The 21,731-nt window shown below is 35.4% G+C and overlaps 1 protein-coding gene across 6 annotated transcripts in view; it reads right to left on the reverse strand.

Annotated features, from left to right (window-relative positions):
* WDSUB1 (WD repeat, sterile alpha motif and U-box domain containing 1) overlaps positions 1-21,731 on the reverse strand; it is a 62,989-nt gene that overhangs the window by 10,345 nt on the left and 30,913 nt on the right. For all 6 annotated transcript variants that reach the window (XM_042948921.1, XM_042948919.1, XM_042948920.1 and 3 more), the window contains 5 exons: positions 20,723-20,756; positions 19,301-19,341; positions 19,114-19,220; positions 18,018-18,197; positions 9,020-9,160 (listed from right to left, as the gene is read on the reverse strand). In XM_042948921.1, coding sequence (XP_042804855.1) covers positions 9,020-9,160; positions 18,018-18,197; positions 19,114-19,220; positions 19,301-19,341; positions 20,723-20,756 — 503 coding nt within the window. The remainder of the gene's footprint in view (positions 1-9,019; positions 9,161-18,017; positions 18,198-19,113; positions 19,221-19,300; positions 19,342-20,722; positions 20,757-21,731) is intronic.

The following is a 21,731-nucleotide window of genomic DNA, read 5'->3' on the forward strand; positions in this document are numbered from 1 at the left end:
AGAATCCAAAGCAGGCTCTGAGCTGTCAGCACAGAGCCCCCTGTGGGGCTCAAACCCATGGACCGTGAGATCATGACCTGAGACAAAGTCGGACACTCAACCGACTGAACCATCCAGGTACCCCTACACTAATATCTTTTAAAAAGAGACCAAGAATACTATTAGCATCCCCTGGTTCTTTATAGTAAGTAGTACTCAAAACTTCAAATACGTTTTCCATCAGTTAATAATTAGTGAGCATATTCAATTTTTCATATTCTCTACTCTCCACTTTTAATATATATTTTATCTGCACTGTTAGAAAATGTTATCACACGGTGTTTTGTCACCTTTAATTGAATTTTCTTAGGTGAATAATTTTTCCTTGCCTGCTTGGGTGGTAGTAGTGTGTAACATGTCAAATCATTCAGTCTATGGAGGTACAGGCTTCCTACTGTAACTAAGTCAGTTACACTGGCCATAGTTTACCCTAAAGTTCAATATCAGCTTTTCATGGTTATTCTAATGAATCACTATTTTATAATACCAAGAGTTTTCTACTGGTAACAAATACTTGATAAATAGAAAAATCAGGAATTTGGGTTGGATCTATAGCATTGCTAATAAGGTTTCAGACTGTTCTGAAGTTCATCCCAGAGCAGAGGGATTATTAGAGCTACAAAGCAAAGGCCACATCCCCACCCACACATATACATAGAGCCTTTCATTCATTAATGAAAAGTCACTGAAGCATTATTATAACTAAAAACATTTGCAGCTTATAATTTGTATTAATGACACTCCTGGTTTCTTTGAAAAATTCATGCATGAAGTTTACTACAATTAGAGTTAGCTTATTTGAAATCAAATATGTTGCCAGGGGGCCAAATGACAATATTTAAAAGAATATATGTACATATTCAGTATTAACTAAGTTTGCTTATTTTTACTACTTTTTAAAACTGACTTAAATTTTAAAACCTTCAATAAAATATTTTTTGTCCAAATGGTACCATTTGACTTTTGCTATAAATTAGGATGTCAAGTTGACAAATCAAGAACTGTACCAGCTAGTTCTAAGAGGTAAGCAATATTTAATAAGTTCTACTCACAAAACTTTATTTCATAATTTAATATACTCAGATGAAGAGGTTCTGGTAAAATACCAAAGTAACAATACCTTTTTAAGATTTGTTTCTTAGACTTCTATTTCTGGTAACAAAGCAGATTAAGTGAGCCCTTATATTTCTTGCTACATTATACTTAGAAATGTGACAAAAAGGAACCATCTTTTTACATGTATAGCTGACTTCCAAGTTCAAGTGAAAAATATTAGCTAACTGGCCTGGGCTTTGAATTTATATTGTCTTTGTCCAAGAAAAAAGCTTGCTCTGTCCCCTGTTGCTCTCCAACACCTCTCTGGAGCTAAATGCCCTCTTCCTGCCCTGAAATTCCACAGGTAATACTTGACTGAATACTCAGACAACAAAGAACAGAATTAGGATCCCACAAACATCAGAAAGTGAAAACAGATACAAGCTCTGAATATTTCTAAGGAATGAACCTAAGAAACAATATCTTCTGAAGTATTTAATACACAGCTAATTGTGTATAATTACTGTTCAAAAGCATTGTCAGGAATATCTGACTAGTGTAATGTTTTCATTTCTACTACCCACTCCACCCCCAAATTAAGTTTGATTTTAGGTTTCTGTAATTCTAATAATAATGTCAATTAGATTTTCTTTTGTTTAATACGATGATTCTAAAATTCATCAGGAGGTCTGAATGGGCAAAAATTGGGCAAGGCAATTTTTAAAAAGAATGAAAGATGAGCATAATTAAAGTATGGCAGTACCTATCAATATTAAGATTTTTATCCAATAGTTACATTTAAATAAGTGTACCTGTATATACTACATGACTAAGGATTTTTTCTACAGAATTACTTGGAAAACTTTATGGCACAGTCATGCCATGAAATACATCCGGTAGTTCTGAATATACTAACATGAAATACTCTCAGATATATTAAGTAAATGAAAGCAATTTTTTAAAAGATTGTATCATATTGCTTTGTCACAGGATGAAATTATAAATAGAAAAATATCTGGATGGATATATCAAAGCCTCCACATTTTCAAAATATATATTTCTCTATTGCTTGTTTTTCACCAATCACATGCTGCTTTTAAAAAAAAAATTTTTTAACATTTATTTATTTTTGAGACAGAGAGAGACAGAGCATGAACAGGGGAGGGGCAGAGAGTGAGGGAGACACAGAATCGGAAGCAGGCTCCGAGCCATCAGCCCAGAGCCTGACGCGGGGCTCGAACTCATGGACCGCAAGATCGTGACCTGAGCTGAAGTCGGACATTTAACCGACTGAGCCACCCAGGCGCCCCTGAATGCTGCTTTTTAAAAATACTCTGTAAGAATGCTTCTGAGGCAGTTAGTTTAACAGATAAGGTATAGAGGCCTTCTGAAACATCAAGGGAAAAACACCAAAAAGGATGTGATTAATTCAGAAAAATTCAGGAAAGAAGGGGGAAACGAGCTAGAAGAAAGCAGAATCAAGTGGAAATATGTTGGCAGGAATTAGCCCAAATTTATCAATCACAATATAAAGCCATCAGTTCAATTCCACTAAAGATGAAGACTGAGATTTTAATTCAACTTCAACTATATGTATGTTTTTGTATGTTTTCCACAGGGAACACCTCTAAAAGTAACACAGGAAGACTAAAAATAAATGAATGGCAACTCTCCCTGGATAATGCTAATTGAAAAAACCTAATCCCCAAATGTTATTTACTATATGATTCCATTCATAAGGTACTTTTGAAATGACAAAGTTTAGAAATGGACACTTAACTGACTGAGCCAACCAGGCACCCCTCTATTCTCCAACTTCAGCTCAGGTCATGATCTCATGGTTTGTGGGTTCAAGCCCCATGTCGGGCTCTGTGCTGATAGCTCAGAGCCTGGAGCCTGCTTCAGATTCTGTGTTTCCCTCTCTCTCTCTCTCTGCCCCTCCCCAACTCGTGTTCTGTCTCTCAAAAATAAATGTTTAAAAAATTTTTTTGAAAGAAATGGAGAACAGAATGAGGAGAGAGCAGGCAGGTGATGGATATAGTTAGAAAAAGGCAGAAGAAGGTGTGTAGGTTTGGAGCTGTTCTGTCTTGACTGGTGGCTGATGCTCAAACTTCCAAAAGGGACAAACTTACAGAACTTAATACACATTACATGGAGCTGGGGAAATCTAAATAAGCTTGGTAGATTGCATCAGTGTTCATATCCTACTTGTGATATATCATTTTGCAAAATGTTGGCACTGGGGTAACTGGACCAAGTGTACAGACCTGTCATTTTTTAGAACTGCATGTGGAAGACACAGGCAATACCAAATAGAAGTAAGGCTATGGAGGAACTATAATTCTTATACACTGCTGGAGGGGGTAAAGCTGTTTCAACCACTCTGGATAATAACCTGTGCATATCTACTCTATGGAATATACCCAATAACAATGCATGTGTGTTCACCAAAAAACATGAATAAAGATTCATGTCAGGTAACAATGACAGAATGGATAATTTATAGTATATTGACACATAAAAGTTAACAAATTACTGCTTTGTACAACAACATGGATAAATCAAACAATGCTTCAGAAGCTTAAGAACTCCAGAAAGACCTACTTTATGATTTGATTTAGATAAAGTTACATCAAGATGTACACTACGTTTATTTTAAAAGTAGATTGAAAGAAAAATACTATGCAACTATAAACAAAAAGAATCAAGATTAAAACAAATGAGATACAATTCAACAAAAAATATATTAAATGATGCCAACAAGTATACTTTAAGGTAACAGAAAATGCAAACCTCCAAGAAGAGAGAATACTCAGAAATCTAATTTGATGAAATTATGTATTAAAAGCTAGATTTGGAATTATAATTAAAAGAAACTTTCCTATAATAAAGCAAGAAAACTCCAATATCTCTTAACACAGATACAACAATGCTGGAAATATTAGCATGTCAAATCCAGCAATAAGTGAAGAAGATAATTCAAACCCTAAAGATTCCAAAAGAAAGTTCTAAGAAATCAATTCAGCAAAGCTGCAGGATACAAAAATCAACATATAAAAATCAGCTGTGGTTCCACACACTGACCATAAAGAATCCAAAAATGAAATTAAGAAAATTCTATTTACAAATAGCATCAAAAAGAATTAAATACTTAGTCATAAACTTAAAGAGGTGAAAGACTTGTATGCTGAAAACTACAGAACATTGCTGTAAGAAATTAAACAAAAAAGGCATCCTGTGCTCGTGGACTGGAAGACAGTGGTTAAAATTTCCATACTACCTAAAGAAATTACAGAGTCCATGTGATCCCCATTGCAATCCCTTTCAAAATCCCAAAGACATTTTGTGTATGAATTGCAATAGATCCTAAAGAGCCAGAACAATCCTGAAGAAAAAAAGGTTGGAAGACTCACATTTCTTGATTTCAAAAGTTACTATATACAAAGCTACAGTAATCAAAACAGTATGGTACTGGCATAAAGACAGCTATGTAGACCAATAGAATATAAGAGAAGCAAACCCCCACATAGTCAAGTGTTTTCAACAAGGGTGCCAAGACCATTCTTTAACAAACGGGGTTGGTAAAGTGAGTATCTGCATACAAAAGGATAAGTAGACCATTTACAAAAGATAATAAAACTCAGGGGAATGCTTCAAGACATTGGATTTGGTAATGATTTCCCAAATATAACACCAAAAACACATGCAGTAAAAGAAAAAATAAACTGGACTTCATCAAAATTAAGAACTTTTGTGTATCAAAGGGCCCTATAACAAAGTGAAAAGGCAACCTGTGGAATGGGAGCTACATTTCTAAATCATATCTGATAAGGGATTGATATCCAGAATACATAAATGACTCCTATAACTAAACAACAAAAACAGATTGAAAAATGGCAAAGGACTTAAATAGACATTTCTCCAAAGAAGACATATAAAATGGTCAATAAGTACATAAGAAGGTCAGCATCCTAATCACTAGAGAAATGTAAATCAAAACCGCAATGAGCTACCACCTCACACCCATCGGGATGGCTATTATAAAACAATACAAACACCAGAAAATAACAAGTCCTGGCAAGGCTGTAGAAAACTTGGAACCCTTGTGCACTGATGGTGAGAATGTAAAATAGTGCCGCCCCTGTGGAGATGGTATGGTGGTTCCTCAAAAAATTAAATATAGAATTACTATATGACCTAACAATTCCACTTCTGGGTATATACCCAAAAGAACTAAAGGCAGGGACTTGAGCAGGTATTTGTACACTCATGTTCACAGTGGCATTATTCACAATAGCCAAAAGGGAGTAACAACCCAAATGTCCATGGCTGGATGTATATACCAAATATGGTATATCCACACAATGAAATATTTTTCAGCTTTAAAAAGGAAAGCAATTGTGACACATGCTACAGTGTGCATGAACCCCGAAGACATTATACTAAGTAAAATAAGTCAACACAAAAGGACAAATATTCCATGATTCTACTTCTATGAGGTATCCAAAATAGTCAAATTCAATACCACTGAATTGTACACTCAAAAATTGTTAAAATGGTTTTATATATATATATATATATGTATATCATCACAATAAAAAAAAAAAATCAATGAATCTAATTGTGTTAAGTAGAATAATGACTCACAAATATGTCCACATCCTAATTGGAACCTATGACTGTGTTACGTTAACATGGTAAAAGAGAACTAAGGTTGCAAAGGAATTAAGGTCACTAATAAGCTGATTTTAAGACAGGAAATTATCGTATCACATGAGTTCTTAAAAGCCAAAGAGGAAGGTAGGAAGGTGGGTCAAAGAGATGCAATGTGATACAAGAAAGATACTGTCACTAGGTTTCAAGATGGAAAAAGGCCCCAAGCCAAGAAATGAAACAGTCCAAGAGGCCAGTGTATTAGTTTCCTATTGCCTCTAGAACAAAATACTACAAACTTAGTGGCTTAACACAATTTGTTATCTTACAGTTCTGCAAATCAGAAATATGACATCAGTTTCACTGGGTTGAAATCAAGGTGTCAGCAGGGTGGCATTCTCTCCAAAGGCTCCAGGGGACAGAAAATCTGTTCCCTTGTCTTTATTAGCTTCTAGAGGCTGCCTAAATTCCTTAGCTCATTGTCTGGTATCAGATAATAACCTCTATCCTGTCACATCTCCTTCTCTGCCCAGCTCTTCTGCTTCCCTCTTTCACTTATAAGGATCCTTGTGATTACACTGGGTCTACCCAGATAATACAGGAGACGCTTCCATCTCAAGATCCTTAATCACATCTACAAAACCCTTTTGGCCTTGTAACATTCATAGGCTCTGGGGATCTAGGACATGGACATTCTGCCTACCACAGCTGGAAACAGCCCTCAGCTTATAGCCAGCAAAAACATACAGGCCTCAGTCCTAAAATCGCAGGGTACTGAATTCTACCAACAACCTAAATGAGTAAGAAATGGATTCTTCCCTAGAGCTACCAGCAAGGAACAGAACATGCCAATACCTTGACTTTAGTCTGTGAGAATGTACTGGGCCTCTGACCTACAGAAATGTTGTTCTAAGCCACTAATTTTGTGATGATTTGATATGACAGCAACAAGAAACGAATACAGTAATCAATCATAATACAGGATAAAGGAGAAAAACCATCTTATTTCAGTGGATAAACATTTTAAATATTCTCAGCAATTAGAGACAGAAGAAAACTTCTCTAACTTGATAGAAGGCAGCTTACATCATACTTAATGGCGAAAGATTGAATGCTCCCCCCCCCGCCCCCCAAGAGCAGATTAAGGTATGACTATCTACTCTTACCACTTCTATTCAACATTGCACTGCAAATCCTAGCCAGTGTAACAAGAAACAGGAAAAGGGGTGGGGACAGAAGGAGGCATACAAATTGGAAATACAAATCCCTACTTGAAGATGATATGATCACGTATGAAGAAAATCTATGAAAGAGCTATTATTACCAATAAACTAAGCAAGGTCACAGAATACAAAGTCAGTCTACAAAATCAACTGTGGAATACCAAGCAATGAAGAATTGGGAATTGAAAATTTTTAAAAACTACTTTTTTAAAAGTTTATTTATCTTTGATAGAGAGAGAGAGGGTGTGCATGTGCACATGCATGGGAGAGGAGCAGAGAGAGGGAGAGAGAGAATCCCAGGCAGGCTCCTCACTGTCAGTGCAGAGCCCAACATGGGCTACCCTTATGAACTGTGAGATCATGACCTGAGTGAAAATCAAGAGTCAGATGCTTAATTGACTGAGCCACTGAAGCACCCCACAACTAGTATTTATAGTGTCATAAAAATAGTAAATACCTAAGGACAGTATTAGCAAAGTGTGGGCAAAACCTATAGACTGAAATATAAAGACCTAAATAAATGGAGAGCTGTGTGATATTCATGAGTTGGAAATGTCGATTCTGAATTGCTCTATAGATTAAACACCATTCTCATCAAATTCCTGGCAAGCTTTTACACAAATTCCTGGCAACCTACAAAACATTGTGGAAAGAAGTAAAGAAGACACAAATAAATGGAAAGGCATCCTGTATTCATGGATTGGAGGAGTTAATGTTGTTAAAATTCCATGCTACCCAAAGTCATCTATAGATGCAACACAACCTCCATCAAAATCCCAATGACACTTTTTACAGAAATAGAAAAAAATCCATACTAAAATTCACATGGAATCCCAAAGGACTCTAAAGTGCTAAAACAATCCTGAGAAAGAACAAAGCCAGAGGCCTCACACTTCCTGATTTCAAAACATATTACAAAGTTATAGTAATCAAAATAGTATGGTACTGACTATACTAAGACAAACATATAGACCAATGGAATGAAATAACCGAGAAATAAATCCTCACATATGTGGTCAAATGATCTTCAACAAGGATGCCAAGACCATACAATGGGGAAAGACCACACACTTTTCAAATGTCCACTGAATATCCTAACAAAAACTGTCAAAATTGTTCTTTTTCATGTTCATAAAATATTCTCATTGATTAATTCTGCTTTGGAGCACACATACCATAAAAATAACCCTAAGTAATGGGTAATAATAGAAAAAAATAAGTACTAAGATATCAATGCAATGATATTTACAAAATAAAGATTTCTACTGTTTGGTGTCTGTATGTGTTTGCAAGAGTCAAAATGTAGCATACAGCCACAGTGGAATAAAGTTATTTAGGCTAAGTCAATATTTAGAAGTGTATAAAGTTTTACACAAAGATAAAAAAAAATATGGATTCACTGATTACAACTAGATAAAGTATGTATGCCTATGTCTATCGACAAAGATTAGAAATTAATGTGGAATGATGCAACTTCATAATCTTTAAATCTTATTCCTGTAAGGTTGTTTAAATTCATGGTAGACAAAATAAACATAAGAGATCTCAACAGTCTATCTCAAAAACAGTATTTTAACTTGCATTCTTGTAACCGAACACGCATTTCACAAGTTTAAGTAAAGCTTGTAAAGCTTATTCCTTTTGTTCTAACCTACTCCATCCAGTTTTATTACGAAATATATAATGTTCAGGGCACCTAGGTGGCTCAGTGAGTTGAGCATCTAACTCCTGATTTCGGCTCAGGTCATGATCTCACCATTCATGAGTTGGAGCCCCATGTCAGGCTCTGTGCTGACAGCGTGGAGCCTGCTTGCAATTCTCTCTCTCCCTCTCTCTCTGCCCCTTCCCAACTGGTTCACACACACTCTCTCAAATAAACATTTAAAAACAAAAGAAATATATAATGTTCAACAGTTTACTTCAGATTAAATGACTTAAAAAAACTTATGAGCTATAAAACAGAGATTTAAAAAACTTTCCACATTTAAACAAACTTCTGTAAACTATCTACATCATTTATTCATTTAGCACACAACACGCCCTCAAACTTACAAAAGCATCACACATACCTGATGCAATGACAGGATCTTTCATAAGCTCCCTAGTTATTGGACATAGAAATTCATCAGGAATTCCAGAAGAAAGGGTTTTCGCCTCTGTCCTGAGCTCTTCAATTTTTCTCAGCACTTTACTCCGCAGCCCTAGAGATTCTGGAAAGAAATTATTCTGTTAGGTGGGAGAACCTCTGGTAACCTTTATGCAAGTCTTTAGCAAATAGAGAAGTTATCTATTACAACCCAAAATCTTCACACATACTGTTTGACTGCACGGCATGGTTTTCTTTATAAATTCTTTAACCAATATTTATAGTACAGAATATCGTGTGGTTAAAATAAATCAGCAACTAATGGTGAGTTTATTCTAAACAAGCTTAGATTCTAAAAGTTTGAGAATTTCAGACTGCTGAATAGTAATACACCATACAACCTTAGAAAAGGCTTGTTGTTATTGGTTATGTATTTAAGCAAAAAATTTCCTAAGAACAATTTTTAAACATCTTCAGTTTAATAATGGAAAAATTCCATCTTATATGTAAAACATTTTTGAAATTGGAAATATTATTGGCCAATCTCATATGAAACACAATCATGAAGCTCATCTGTTTGTCCCAGACTGTACACACAAGTTAAACTCACTCATTTGCATTTTTACTTTATCAAGTTTTAAAAATTACCTTCATTTTCAGCTTCTGGAAGCTGAGAGTAATTAATTGTAGGAGGCTTAGTGTTATTAGCTGTTTACCATTTTAGAACTGACAGTTCTACTTTATTTTTTTTTTAATTTTTTTTAATGTTTATTTATTTTTGAGACAGAGACAGAGCATGAACGGGGGAGGGTCAGAGAGAGGGAGACACAATCTGAAGCAGGTTCCAGGCTCTGAGCGGTCAGCACAGAGCCTGACACGGGGCTCAAACTCACAGACCGCGAGATCATGACCTGAGCCGAAGTCGGACGCTTAACCGACTGAGCCACCCAGGTGCCCCAGTGACAGTTCTACTTTAGACAGAGACATGTGAAGGTAGGGGGGTGGGTAGAAGAAAAAAATTACATTTCACAACACCTCACAGTTTTCATGAAAAGCCAAATCAGCTTTTTATTTTGTTGGGAGGCAATTCTTCAGGGTGTTTATACACCCCTTATGATGACTTTTTTGCAGTAATTTGTGTCCCTCCCAGTCAGAGGGCAGATTTGTTCTGTGATAGGTACAAAGATAAAATGACTCTTGGGCTAGGTTTGCTAGCAATCCCCTCAAAAGATGAAAGAGTTTCGTGAGCTCAGGGTATCTCCGCTAGGACACAGATACAAACTGCCCTCACAAGACTTCGGGGGGAAAGAAAAACCCTGAAGCTCACGCTGCTTGCTGTGCCCTGAGGAATACACTGTTTAAATCTATTTGGATTCATTGCCCACAATCTACGGAAGTGTGGCAAGTCAACCTAGCAGCCGCCTGCCTCTTAGGGACTACGGCACTGCTTTCCTAGGAATTCTTTCCTATGTAATTCACCGAAACCAAATTGAAGAGTTTTTAAACAGTTTTTTAAAAGTACCACAACATGTTTACAATTAGAAGTCATCTCATTTAAAGGGATAGTTATACAACATACAAGAAAAAGATATAGAAGCATTTAATATTATGAAAAATATATATTTCCCTGTCAAAAATATGGGTGCTAATATTTAGAATGCTTATGATTTTTATAATAGAGAACACAGAAAACCTATTTCAAAATGCCCCCAGATAAGAAAAAGTTAAATTGGGTGTTATCCGTGTCCAATTTTAATGTCATTTAAAAATGGAATCAGATCACTTTGCCCTCAGGGAAGCAATTACCAAGTGATATCCCCAGAGCTTAGCCAGAAACAAATATCTCCTTTTGTGACTGGGGGTTGGGAGTGGGTGGTATTAAATTTAATTGCTCAGGAAGAAAAGACCCTTACCAGCTGATGGCTAGTAAACCCTTAGTATGGGTAATGGGAACTATCTGGATATATTTATTGTAACTCTGAAAAGGCATGTGGTTCTTAATAAGATGTCAAGTTAAATAGGACAACAATTCCTGTACTCTCTTCTCCAACCCTGAAAATGCTACATAATTGAGAACTGATGGAGTCTACACACAAATAACAACCAAAGATATAAAATAAAACTCTGAAAAGCCCCTAAGAAAATAGAGGTAACTGGGTTCCAGAGTGAGGGATGGAAGATGGCCACTTACAGCAGAGATATGTGTACACGAATGGAAGAGAGACCTTGATACCTCTACCGTTCTCTCTACCAGCTGTGTCCTGTATGGATCACTGCTGAAGCAGCAAGGCCAGCAATGGCTGAAGGCACCATAACAAGACAGAGCTGTAGCCCAGAACTAAGAAACACAGCTCATCAGGCTGGTCACTCCATCACCTCTCCACTGCCCAGAGAGAGAGAACAACAAAACCAGAAGCCAGTTTCTCAGGAAAGAACAGAACAACAAAAACATATTTTTTAAAAAAACTATTAAAAAAAAAAAACCAACTCCTGACTAGAATGGTCAAGGGAAAACAAAGACGTACAAACGATAGGAAAAGAAAAGGGAAACATGATGATAGATACAAGTAGGGATTTTTTTCAAAAGGATTTGGATAAGTCGGTGGTAGAAGCAGTATAGTTTTTTAATTTCTCCGAATCTCCACATAAAAAAAGAGTGAGAGAGCAAAATCAAATCCCACAGACAATCTCCGCAACAAAGTAAAGTGGCGAGGCGTCTCACAAACCCCACCGTATAAGCAGGCGAGGACAAACCACCAACCTCCACAGACCTGTGGTTGACACCTGTGTGGAAGGAAGTAACAGGACATCTGACCGGCCTGAGGAAAGGAGCCCCCCTCAAATGCCCACAAGTTCCCACTGGAAAGTGTGGTGGGCCAATTTAAGAGCAGCAACTGAACTGCCCAGTCCAGCAGCAGGTCCATGCACAGGCTCACAGTAACTAGACCAGAACTAAAGGGACTGTGTCACTTTAATCGTGTATAACAACAACAACAACAACAACAAAACAGTGAATGTTCCAGTAGTTCATGATAGTTCACTTAGGCAACAAATGAAAATCTACATAAGGAAGTAGTTCTAGGAATTGAAGAAACTCAAAATCTAAGGATGTTCAGTTGCTGCATAAAGTTTGAAAAAGCATCTGATTGAACAATTTCATATTATAATTTTAAGCTAGAAAATGATAAAAATGTCTCATGTGCTTTATGGTTTCTTGGAAAGACAAGAGCAAACGGTAGAGGAAGCCTTTTGAAAAAACTTCATTCCCAATTAGGACTCTATGATTGATAATTATTTGAATGTAGGTGTAAGGACTGACATGATATAGAAGAGTTCTTCAGCATTTGTCATTCCAGGTTTCTACCACTATATCATCTACAGCAATTCCACACTCCAAGGCAGGCAGCAATTTAAAATTTCTGAGACCCAAAAATAAACTGAAGCCAAGGTGCAGATGAAAGTCATGTGGCCAGATTTACTGCTTGCCTACTATCACATCTCAGAAGCGAGATGTGATAAAAGTCATACTTAATGACTTTTGAATGAGAGATTAAATACTATAGTGGAGTTCACAAATTCGTGGATTCACAAATGTCTTAAGACAGCTCTCTCTCTCAACGTCAAGGATCTTTTGTACCTGTAATCTGTCTGGACATTTCTTATGCAAACATGGGACTAAATATAAAGAGTTATCTTCTAGTTACAACTGGCTAGTATACCCTGGTTTCCATTAACACAATCCTAAGAAAGGATGGTTATCCTAGATTAAAGCATCAAACTCCAGCAGATATTCAAGTCTATAGAAAGTTCCTTTATTATATATTTATAAAAGGCTCACTAGAAAATTTCATAGACTGCTTGATTCCTTAAAAGTAACTTAAGTGTCAAACATAATAGATACACATACTTTGGTCTCTAACACCCCAATGTGCTTTACTGCACAATTCCTCCGTATGACGAATACACAAATTCCTATTTACGTATTGACTTAGGAACTGTTCTAACAATTGTATCACAAGTCAAAAGCAAGTAAGAGAGTTATGCATCTAAAGAATAAAATTCATTATCATTTACTCATCAGTTTGCCTCTTAGCACATTTTTTCTTAGACTCAATTTCAATTCTCTATTATGCCAATATACTATCTTAAGAATCTGCTTTTCTTAAAATTCAAGACTAAAAGAAATTCACTGTAGCTTAAAGTAGTACTTGTAGAAGATTAAAGTTAACTTCTTGATCCTTTATAATTCTTTATAATTCTATAAAAACTTTCAAATACTGTAGAATTATGTGAAAAAATAAATGCCCTAGCCCATTTACTAATTTATTCTGTTTAATTTGCCAACTTTCCAAATCTTAAACACACAGAATAGATTCCTTATTTACTAGAAAATGTTAACATTTTTGTCTCCATTCATAATAATAATTTTCCTAATTCCACTATTAGACCACTATAGAAGTTAAATTATATTTCAGTTTTGGCTTGGGCCTGACCTGATAGTTCTGAAACTTATTTCACTGAAGTTTAAAATGATTGTAACTACTAATCCTGGGACTCATCCTTCAAAAACTATTTCAAATCATTAATTAAATCCTATAAGAATTTCATATTATTTATCTATCAGAATAGAATTCTATTCCTATTGTTTTTACTATGCTTCTTTTGTTTTCAAACATCCTTGGTTGAAATCTGAAATTATTGTTTTATAGTGTTAAGTGCTTCTAAATGATAAGGTACTGTTAAGATTTATTGTGAGAGAGTAATAATAAATCAACTAATGAAGATGCAAAAATCAGCAGAAAAACAAACAAACAAACAACGCTACACTCTGTTACCAACTTTCAGGAGGAAAGAATAAATTATAAAGGCAATAAGTCATTAGAAATACAAAAATAGCTCTCATAATATGGCCGGAGTACAAAACCATCTGACCCTAAGTATTTTCACAAATCATCATTATGTTAACTTTTTAAAGGCCGTAAGATTTCAAGAGATTTAAATACACTCATATGCTATATTTACCATATAAGGAAAGTATAACACTATACTCCAAAATGGTTTTAATATTTTTTTTTGTTATTTGACTCTTCATTAACAATAAATCTCACTAAGGATATCCTATTTTCTATGCTTTCTCAGTAGGATTTCATTATAGCATGTTAATAGTAGTGTCTGGTTATTAGTTTTATTACAGCATGACATTAAGTCTTCAAACTAGGGGCGCCTGGGTGGCTCAGTCGGTTGAGCACCCAACTTTGGCTCAGGTCACAATCTCACAGTTCGTGGGTTCAAGCCCAGCATCAGGCTCTGTGCTGACAGCTTGCTCAGAGCCTGGAGCCTGCTTCAGATTCTGTCTCCTTCTCTCTTTGCCCCTCCCCCACTCACGCTTTGTCTCACTCTGTCAAAAATAAACGTAAAAAATAAAAAAATAAAAACAAAAGACTTCAAACTATTTTTGATAAGGATCTAGTCTCCAGAACATAATAAACAACTCTTACAACTCAACAACTTAAAGACAAACCAGTTTAAAAATATTTTTAACAATTTTAATTCTCAGACATTTCTCTGAAGAAGATACATAAATGGTCAATAAGAACTTGAAAAAATACTCCATATAATTAGGTAAACACAAACCCAAACCACAATCTAATACCACTTCACATCTACAAGGGTGGCTATAATCAAGGTGACAGGTAATAACAAGTACTGAGAAAGAGGTGAAGAAACTGGAAACGTTACATATTGAAGCACTTACACATACAAAACATGGATGAACCTTGACAGCATTATGTTACATAGAAGAAGCCAGATACAAAGGGCACCTACTGTATGGTTCCACTTACAAGAAATATCCCAAACAGACAAATCCATAAAGACAAAGTAGATTAGTGGTTGCCAGAGGCTAGGGAGAGAGAATGGGGTTCTTTTGAGGGGATAAAAATGTTCTGAAAATAGACAGTGTTGTTGATGGTTATAAAACTCTATGAATACACTAAAAACCACTGAATTATACACTTAAGGAAAAATGACTTGTATACTGAAAATGACAAAGCATTTTTAAAAGAAATGAAGAGGGGCGCCTGGGTGGCTCAGTCGGTTAAGCGTCCGACTTCGGCTCAGGTCACGATCTCGCGGTCCGTGAGTTCAAGCCCCGCGTCGGGCTCTGGGCTGACGGCTCAGAGCCTGGAGCCTGCTTCCGATTCTGTGTCTCCCTCTCTTTCTGCCCCTCCCCCGTTCATGCTGTGTCTCTCTCTGTCTCAAAAATAAATAAACGTTAAAAAAAAAAATTTAAAAGAAATGAAGAAGACCTGAATAAACTGAAAAACGTCCTGTGCTTATGGATTGGAAAACTTAAGATGACAATAATCCCCAAATTAATTCACAGATTCAATATAAGCCCTATCAAAATTGGCTTTTTTTTTAATGTTTATTTTTGATAAAGAGCAAGTGGGGGAGGAGCACAGAGAGAGGGAAACACAATCCAAAGCAGGCTCTGCACTGTCAGCTCAGAGCCTGATGCGGGGCTCAAACTCACAAACCACGAGATCATGACCTGAGCTGAAATCAAGAGTTGGACACTTGGGGCACCTGGGTGGCTCAGTCAGTTAACTGTCCAACTTCAGCTCAGGTCATGATCTGGTGGCTCATGAGTCTGAGCCCCACGTCAGGCTCTGTGCTGATAGCTCAGAGCTGCTTGGAGCCTGCTTTGGATTCTGTGTCTCTCTCTCTCTCTCTGCTCCTCTCCAGCTTGTGCTCTCTCTCTGTCTCTCAAAAATAAAATAAACATTAAAAATTAAAAAAAAAAAAAAGAGTTGGGCACTTAACTGAGCCACCCATGCAACAGCAAAATAAGTGGCTTTTTAAGGAGTGCACTTCTGATGAGCACCAGGTGTTGTATGGAAATGTTGAGTCACTATATTGTATACCTGAAACTAATATTATACTGTGTTAACAGGAATTTAAATTAAAACTTAAAAATAAATAAATTAGTTAATTAAATAAATCCACCTGATTTTAAACAGAAATTGACAAGTTGATTCTAAAATTCATATGGAAATGCAAGGGACCCGGAAAAACAAAACCAATCTTGAAGAAGAAAAAAAAAAGAGGACCCACACTTTTCAATTTCAAAACCTACTACAAAGCTACAGTAATTAAGACAGTGTGAGTGTAAGAATCGACAAATATGTCAATGATAGAATTGAGAATCCAGAAATAAATCCTCACATTTGTGGTCAATTGATTTTTAACAAGGGTGCCAAGACAATCCCAAAAGGCAAGAATAGTCTTTTCGACAAATTGTGCTAGGACAGCAGCTGGACATCGACATCTGAAAGAGTGAAGCTGGACCCCTATACTCATACCATATCCAAAAATTAAGTCAAAATTGATCACACACCTAAATGTAGGAGCTAGACGTATAAATTCATAGAAGAAAAACAGGTTTAAATCTTTGAGACTTAGAATTAGGCAATAGTTTATTAGGTATGACACCTACAGCCTAAGCAACAATAGGAAAAAAGATAAATTGGACTTCATCAAAATTTTTAAATTTCTGTGCTTCAAAGGGCACTATCAAGCAAGTATAAGGCTAACCTACAGAAAGGGAGAAAATATTTCCAAATCACATATCTAATAAGAGCCTCATACCCAAATTTATATAAAAAATAATAAAAAGACAAATAACCCAGTTTTTAAAATGGCCAAAGGATCTTAACAGACATTTCCACAAAGAAGATCTACAAATAGCTAACAAGCATATGGAAAGATGTTCAACATCACCAGTCATCAGGAAATGTATACTGAAATCATAATGAGAAACCACTAGGATGGCTATAATTAAAAAAACACATGTTGATGAGGATGTGGAGAAATCGAAATTCTTGGGGTGTCTGGGTGGCTCAGTCAGTTAAGTGTCTGATTTTGGCTCAGGTCATGATCCCCGGTTCACAAGTTGAACTCCCACATCAGGGGCTCTGTGCTGACAGCTCAGCGCCTGGAGCCTGCTTCAGATTCTGTGTCTCCCTCTCTCTCTGCCACTCCCCTGCTCGCACTGACTGTCCCTCTCTCTCTCTCTAAAATATACAGACATTAAAGAAAATTTAAAAAAGAGAAAAGAAGAGAAACTGAAATTCTCATATATAGCTGGTAAGAACATAAAATAGCACAGCTGCTTTGGAAATAGTCTGGCAGTTCCTCAAATGTAAGCACAGAGTTACTATATGACCCACGAATTCCACTCCCAATTATACACCCAAGAAAACTGCAAACAGATACTACACAAAAGCATGTACACAAATGTTCAGAGCAGCATTATTCACAATAGTCAAAAATGGAAACAATCTAAATTCAATCAACTGATAAATGGATAGCAAAAAGTGATAAATTTATACTGTGAAATATTAGTCGTAAGAAGAAATGAAGCACTAATATATGCTATAGCATGGATGAACTCTGAAAACATGCTAAGCCAGAAAAGGCAGCATATTGTATGATTCCATTTCTATGAAATGTCAAGAAGAGGCAAATCCTTAGAGACAAAATGCAGATTAGTGGTTGCCAGGAGCTAGAAAGAAAGGGAAAGAGGAGTGACCGCTCATGAGCATGGGGTTTCTTTTTGAAGGGATGAAAATGTTGTGTGATTAGACAGTGGTGATGGCTATACAACTCTGTGGATATACTAAAAATCACTGCATTGTACACTTATAAAAGGGTGAGTTTTATCATGTGAATTACATCTCAATTTCTAAAATAAATACATTTTGAAAATTAATTACAAGGTGGCTTTAGTTACTTAAAGAAATACCACATAACATTTCTTTTCCATAATCTAACCTACATAATCCTTCTCTACAAAGAAATATACCAGCATAATTACTGTGCCAGAACAGTAAGAGGAAAGCACTAATACAACTGAAACCAATTTCAGAGTAAATTATTAAAAGTCGCTTTTAAGAATGCCCATCTTCCACTAATCTTACCAATTTTCAAATCATCAGCCAGACTTTCTTTGGTGAGATTCAACAATTCTCTTCCATCAATGTTATTCATTTTGAAAATACCAACAAGGTCATTTAAACCTTGGGCACAAAGCCACACTGAAACATCATCCTCTGACCAGTCTTCAGGAAATTGCTTCGCCTCGTCTTCTGTGCTCCTTGCTTAAAAACAAACCCACAAACAGAAAGGCAGGTAAAATAACAATGAAGGAAAGTATTGCCCTTATGAATATTCTCACTGAGAATTAAAAACTAAATAAAATTTCCTTAAAGCTGTGTTTTAACAACCTTTTAAGAAATTTCAAAAAAATCAAATAACACTATGTACAGTTACAATATTATTTAATACTATATTAAATACTACTCTCTTGGAACTTTTCAGTCTAGAAAAACAATTTTTTATTATATAAAATTCATATCAGCAAAAGTACTCTGCTCTATCGTCTGCATATCAGCACCACTATTCAGTTAATTCTGACAGTAATAAAAGTAAAATTCCTAAATTATGTGTCAACATTGCTTGATGAGGCCAAAAATAAAACGAACAAAGTAAAACTCTGCTTTCTATTTTGTTCTCAGGCTATATTTATCTGAAAAAAACAGTATACGTACAAATAAATAGCTTATAAAAAAATTGGGAGGTATGATTTCCATGAATATGCTCCTAAAAGGATTTACCAACAGGTTTAACATATATAAACTACTTGAAACACTAGATTCTCTAAAATTATTTTTAAATTATACATTCGGATATACACTTCATATTGAGAAAAAGCAAAGTGAGTAATTTGTTAAAAATTTATGTGATTTAAAAAAAATTTTTTTTAATGTTTTTTTATTTTTGAAAGAGAAAGAGTGTGAATGGGGGAGGGGCAGAGAGCAAGAGGGAGACAGAATCTGAAGCAGACTCCAGGCATCGAGCTGTCAGCACAGAGCCTGACTTGGGCCTCAAACTCGTGAACCATGAGATCATGACACTTAACTGATTGAGCCACCCAGGTGCCCCCAAAAATTACAGGATTTTTAAATTTAATGGTGAATGGGATTGAACTGGGTTAAATATGATGCCCTTACTAACCTTGGCAAGGTGTTTCCAGATCAAATTGCCAGATGTTCACTGTTTTGTCCATTGAACCAGTAGCAAGTAAAAGGATATTGGGTGCAAAGGCACAAGTTGTGACATACCTAATTAATAAAAACAACTATTATGTATCCTCAGACTAATTTTTTTATTATATTAATACAAAATAAGGTTAAGTTCAGACCTGGTGTGCTGAGTCAATGTGTGAAGTATATTCTCAGTATTCTGAAAAACAATAAAAACAGCTTTATATTTGCTCAGGCAGGAGTAAAGTTACTGATAAAGGCTCATTTGACATAAATAGTTTATATGATACCAGTATTTTACTATAATTAGTCACTAATGTAAGTTGAAACTTTACCCAAAAAAAAGAGAACAGCCTCTATAACTAATAATATTATCAGGTACTTATTTCACTCTCAGTAATTAGCACTGTTGTCTGCTGACCACCCTCCTAGAAATTTTTAGTATAATAGATCCTGGGCTTCTGCTGATGGTTTTGAATTTACTAACAGTAGCCTAAACATCTATTACATGAAATGACCTGTATTTTTGCTATGGCATTTGACTTGTACCCAACTGCAGGACCGGTGAAGAGAAATTAGTCACTTAGATTTTGAGTACACTTAGCTGGCCATCTAGCATCTAGATGTATTTATTAATTTTTAAAAAGTGAAGTGTAATTAACAGTGTTATATTAGTTTCAAATGTACAATTAGTTGTATTTAGCTGAGATTCATATACATATTTTATGGAGGAAGTTTAGTGTTCTAGCTATTCTTGTGAATGTAAAATCTTAAGCAAATTTGTTGAGAAACATTCAGGATCTACTTCACCCAGTTTGTATTCTTTTCCATCTCCTGCCAGAGCACTCCGCGATTTGAATTCCCACATAGAAGACTAGTTTAGATTCCTTGCTTGACCGACTACACTTTGATGATTAACATCTCTGGTTCATTTGCTAGCACGCTGCAGCCTGAATTCCATCATTGTAAGGCTCCATTCAACATGGATTTCTCTTGAAGAATATTTTCATCAACCACATCTTTGCTACATGTAAAATGTTCATTTTTTTTTTCATACTCATGCAACTCGGTCTTTATTCATATGGCTCTACCAAAAACTGCCATTTTCCCAAGTCTATTAAAACTTACTCTTCCTCCTATCAGTCTCTAAAGCCAGCCAGATCTCTACCAGTGGTAGGCCACTTTCAGCACACCCATCCACAACCCTGGGGTAAATATTCATTCTTTGCTATTACGGAAACCTGGTAGAAAAATTTAAGAAAAATCAATTTGAAGTGGTTTTTTTTTTTTTTTTTTTTTTTTTGGATATTGGTGCTCTTTAAATCTGTATTTTCTTTGATCAGATTAATCATCTATCTTAGACATCTATCCATCCTAAAATCATTACTGAAATATTTAAGGGCCTGTCCCAGAACCAATAACTTGCATAACTATCTTAGCACTTTTGAAAATGTATATTCTTAGGCACTCTAAAAAGAAAAGAAAGTATTTTATCCATCTTGCCTAACAAAACTTGAAGTTCAGTACCCTAATAAACATAATTTACGCATATCACACATGCAAGATTTTGAAATACTTACAGTATCATACACTATGACAGATTTATCCACTGATCTTTAAAAGAAAAAGGAAATTATGGGTGAGAAGTTCTATAAAAACCAGGTAGTTATTAATATTTTTAAATCATTTAAATAACTTTTTTAGAAAAGGCTGAGATACTGATATACAAACATTTAGAATGCAAGCTTTTTGTCCATATGTATGAACTTTTATTCAAGACTACTTGCCACATATAAAATTTTTCAGAAAATTATAAACTTTATTAAATACTAGTTTATTAATACTTTATTAACACTAGTATATGCTATTTATACCATCTAGCCATAAACAGAGTAAGCATTTATGATGTATAAATAAGACATAATCCCATATCAAGTTAATAACTCAAAGGGAAAAACCACTATAAGGGAAAGCTATTTATAATTGACCCTCAAACAATGAAGGGATAGGGGCACTGATTCTCCTCTTCCCCATGCAGTTGAAAATCTATGTATGAGAAAGATACCATAGGATTTTTACCCATATATGGAATTTAAGAAACAAAACAGATGAACATAGGGGAAAGGAAAAGAGAGACAGAGAGAAGAAAGCAAACCATAAAAGACTTAACAATAGAGAACAAACTGAGGGTTGATGGAGGGAGGTGGGCAGGGGATGGGCTAAATGGGTGATGGGTATTAAGGAGGGCACTTGTGTTGAGCACTGGTTGTTATATGTAAGTGATGAATCACTAAATTCTACACCTGAAACCAATATTACCATATATGTTAATTTCTAACTAGAATTTAAATAAAGACTTGAAATAAAAAACAAAAATTTAAAAATAAAAACTGTGCAAATGTATATCAGGCTATATGGATATATGCATAAATACATGTATGAATCACAAAAATATTCTTGTCAAAAATGATACTATGAGCTACAATTCAAATTTCATTTAAGAAAAAAGAAAATCCACGTATAACTTTTGACTCTTCAAAAACTTAACTACTACTAAGCCTCCTGTTGACTGGAAGCTTTACCAACAAC

This window comes from Panthera leo, chromosome C1 (assembly GCF_018350215.1).
Source record: "Panthera leo isolate Ple1 chromosome C1, P.leo_Ple1_pat1.1, whole genome shotgun sequence".
Lineage (NCBI taxonomy): Eukaryota > Metazoa > Chordata > Mammalia > Carnivora > Felidae > Panthera > Panthera leo.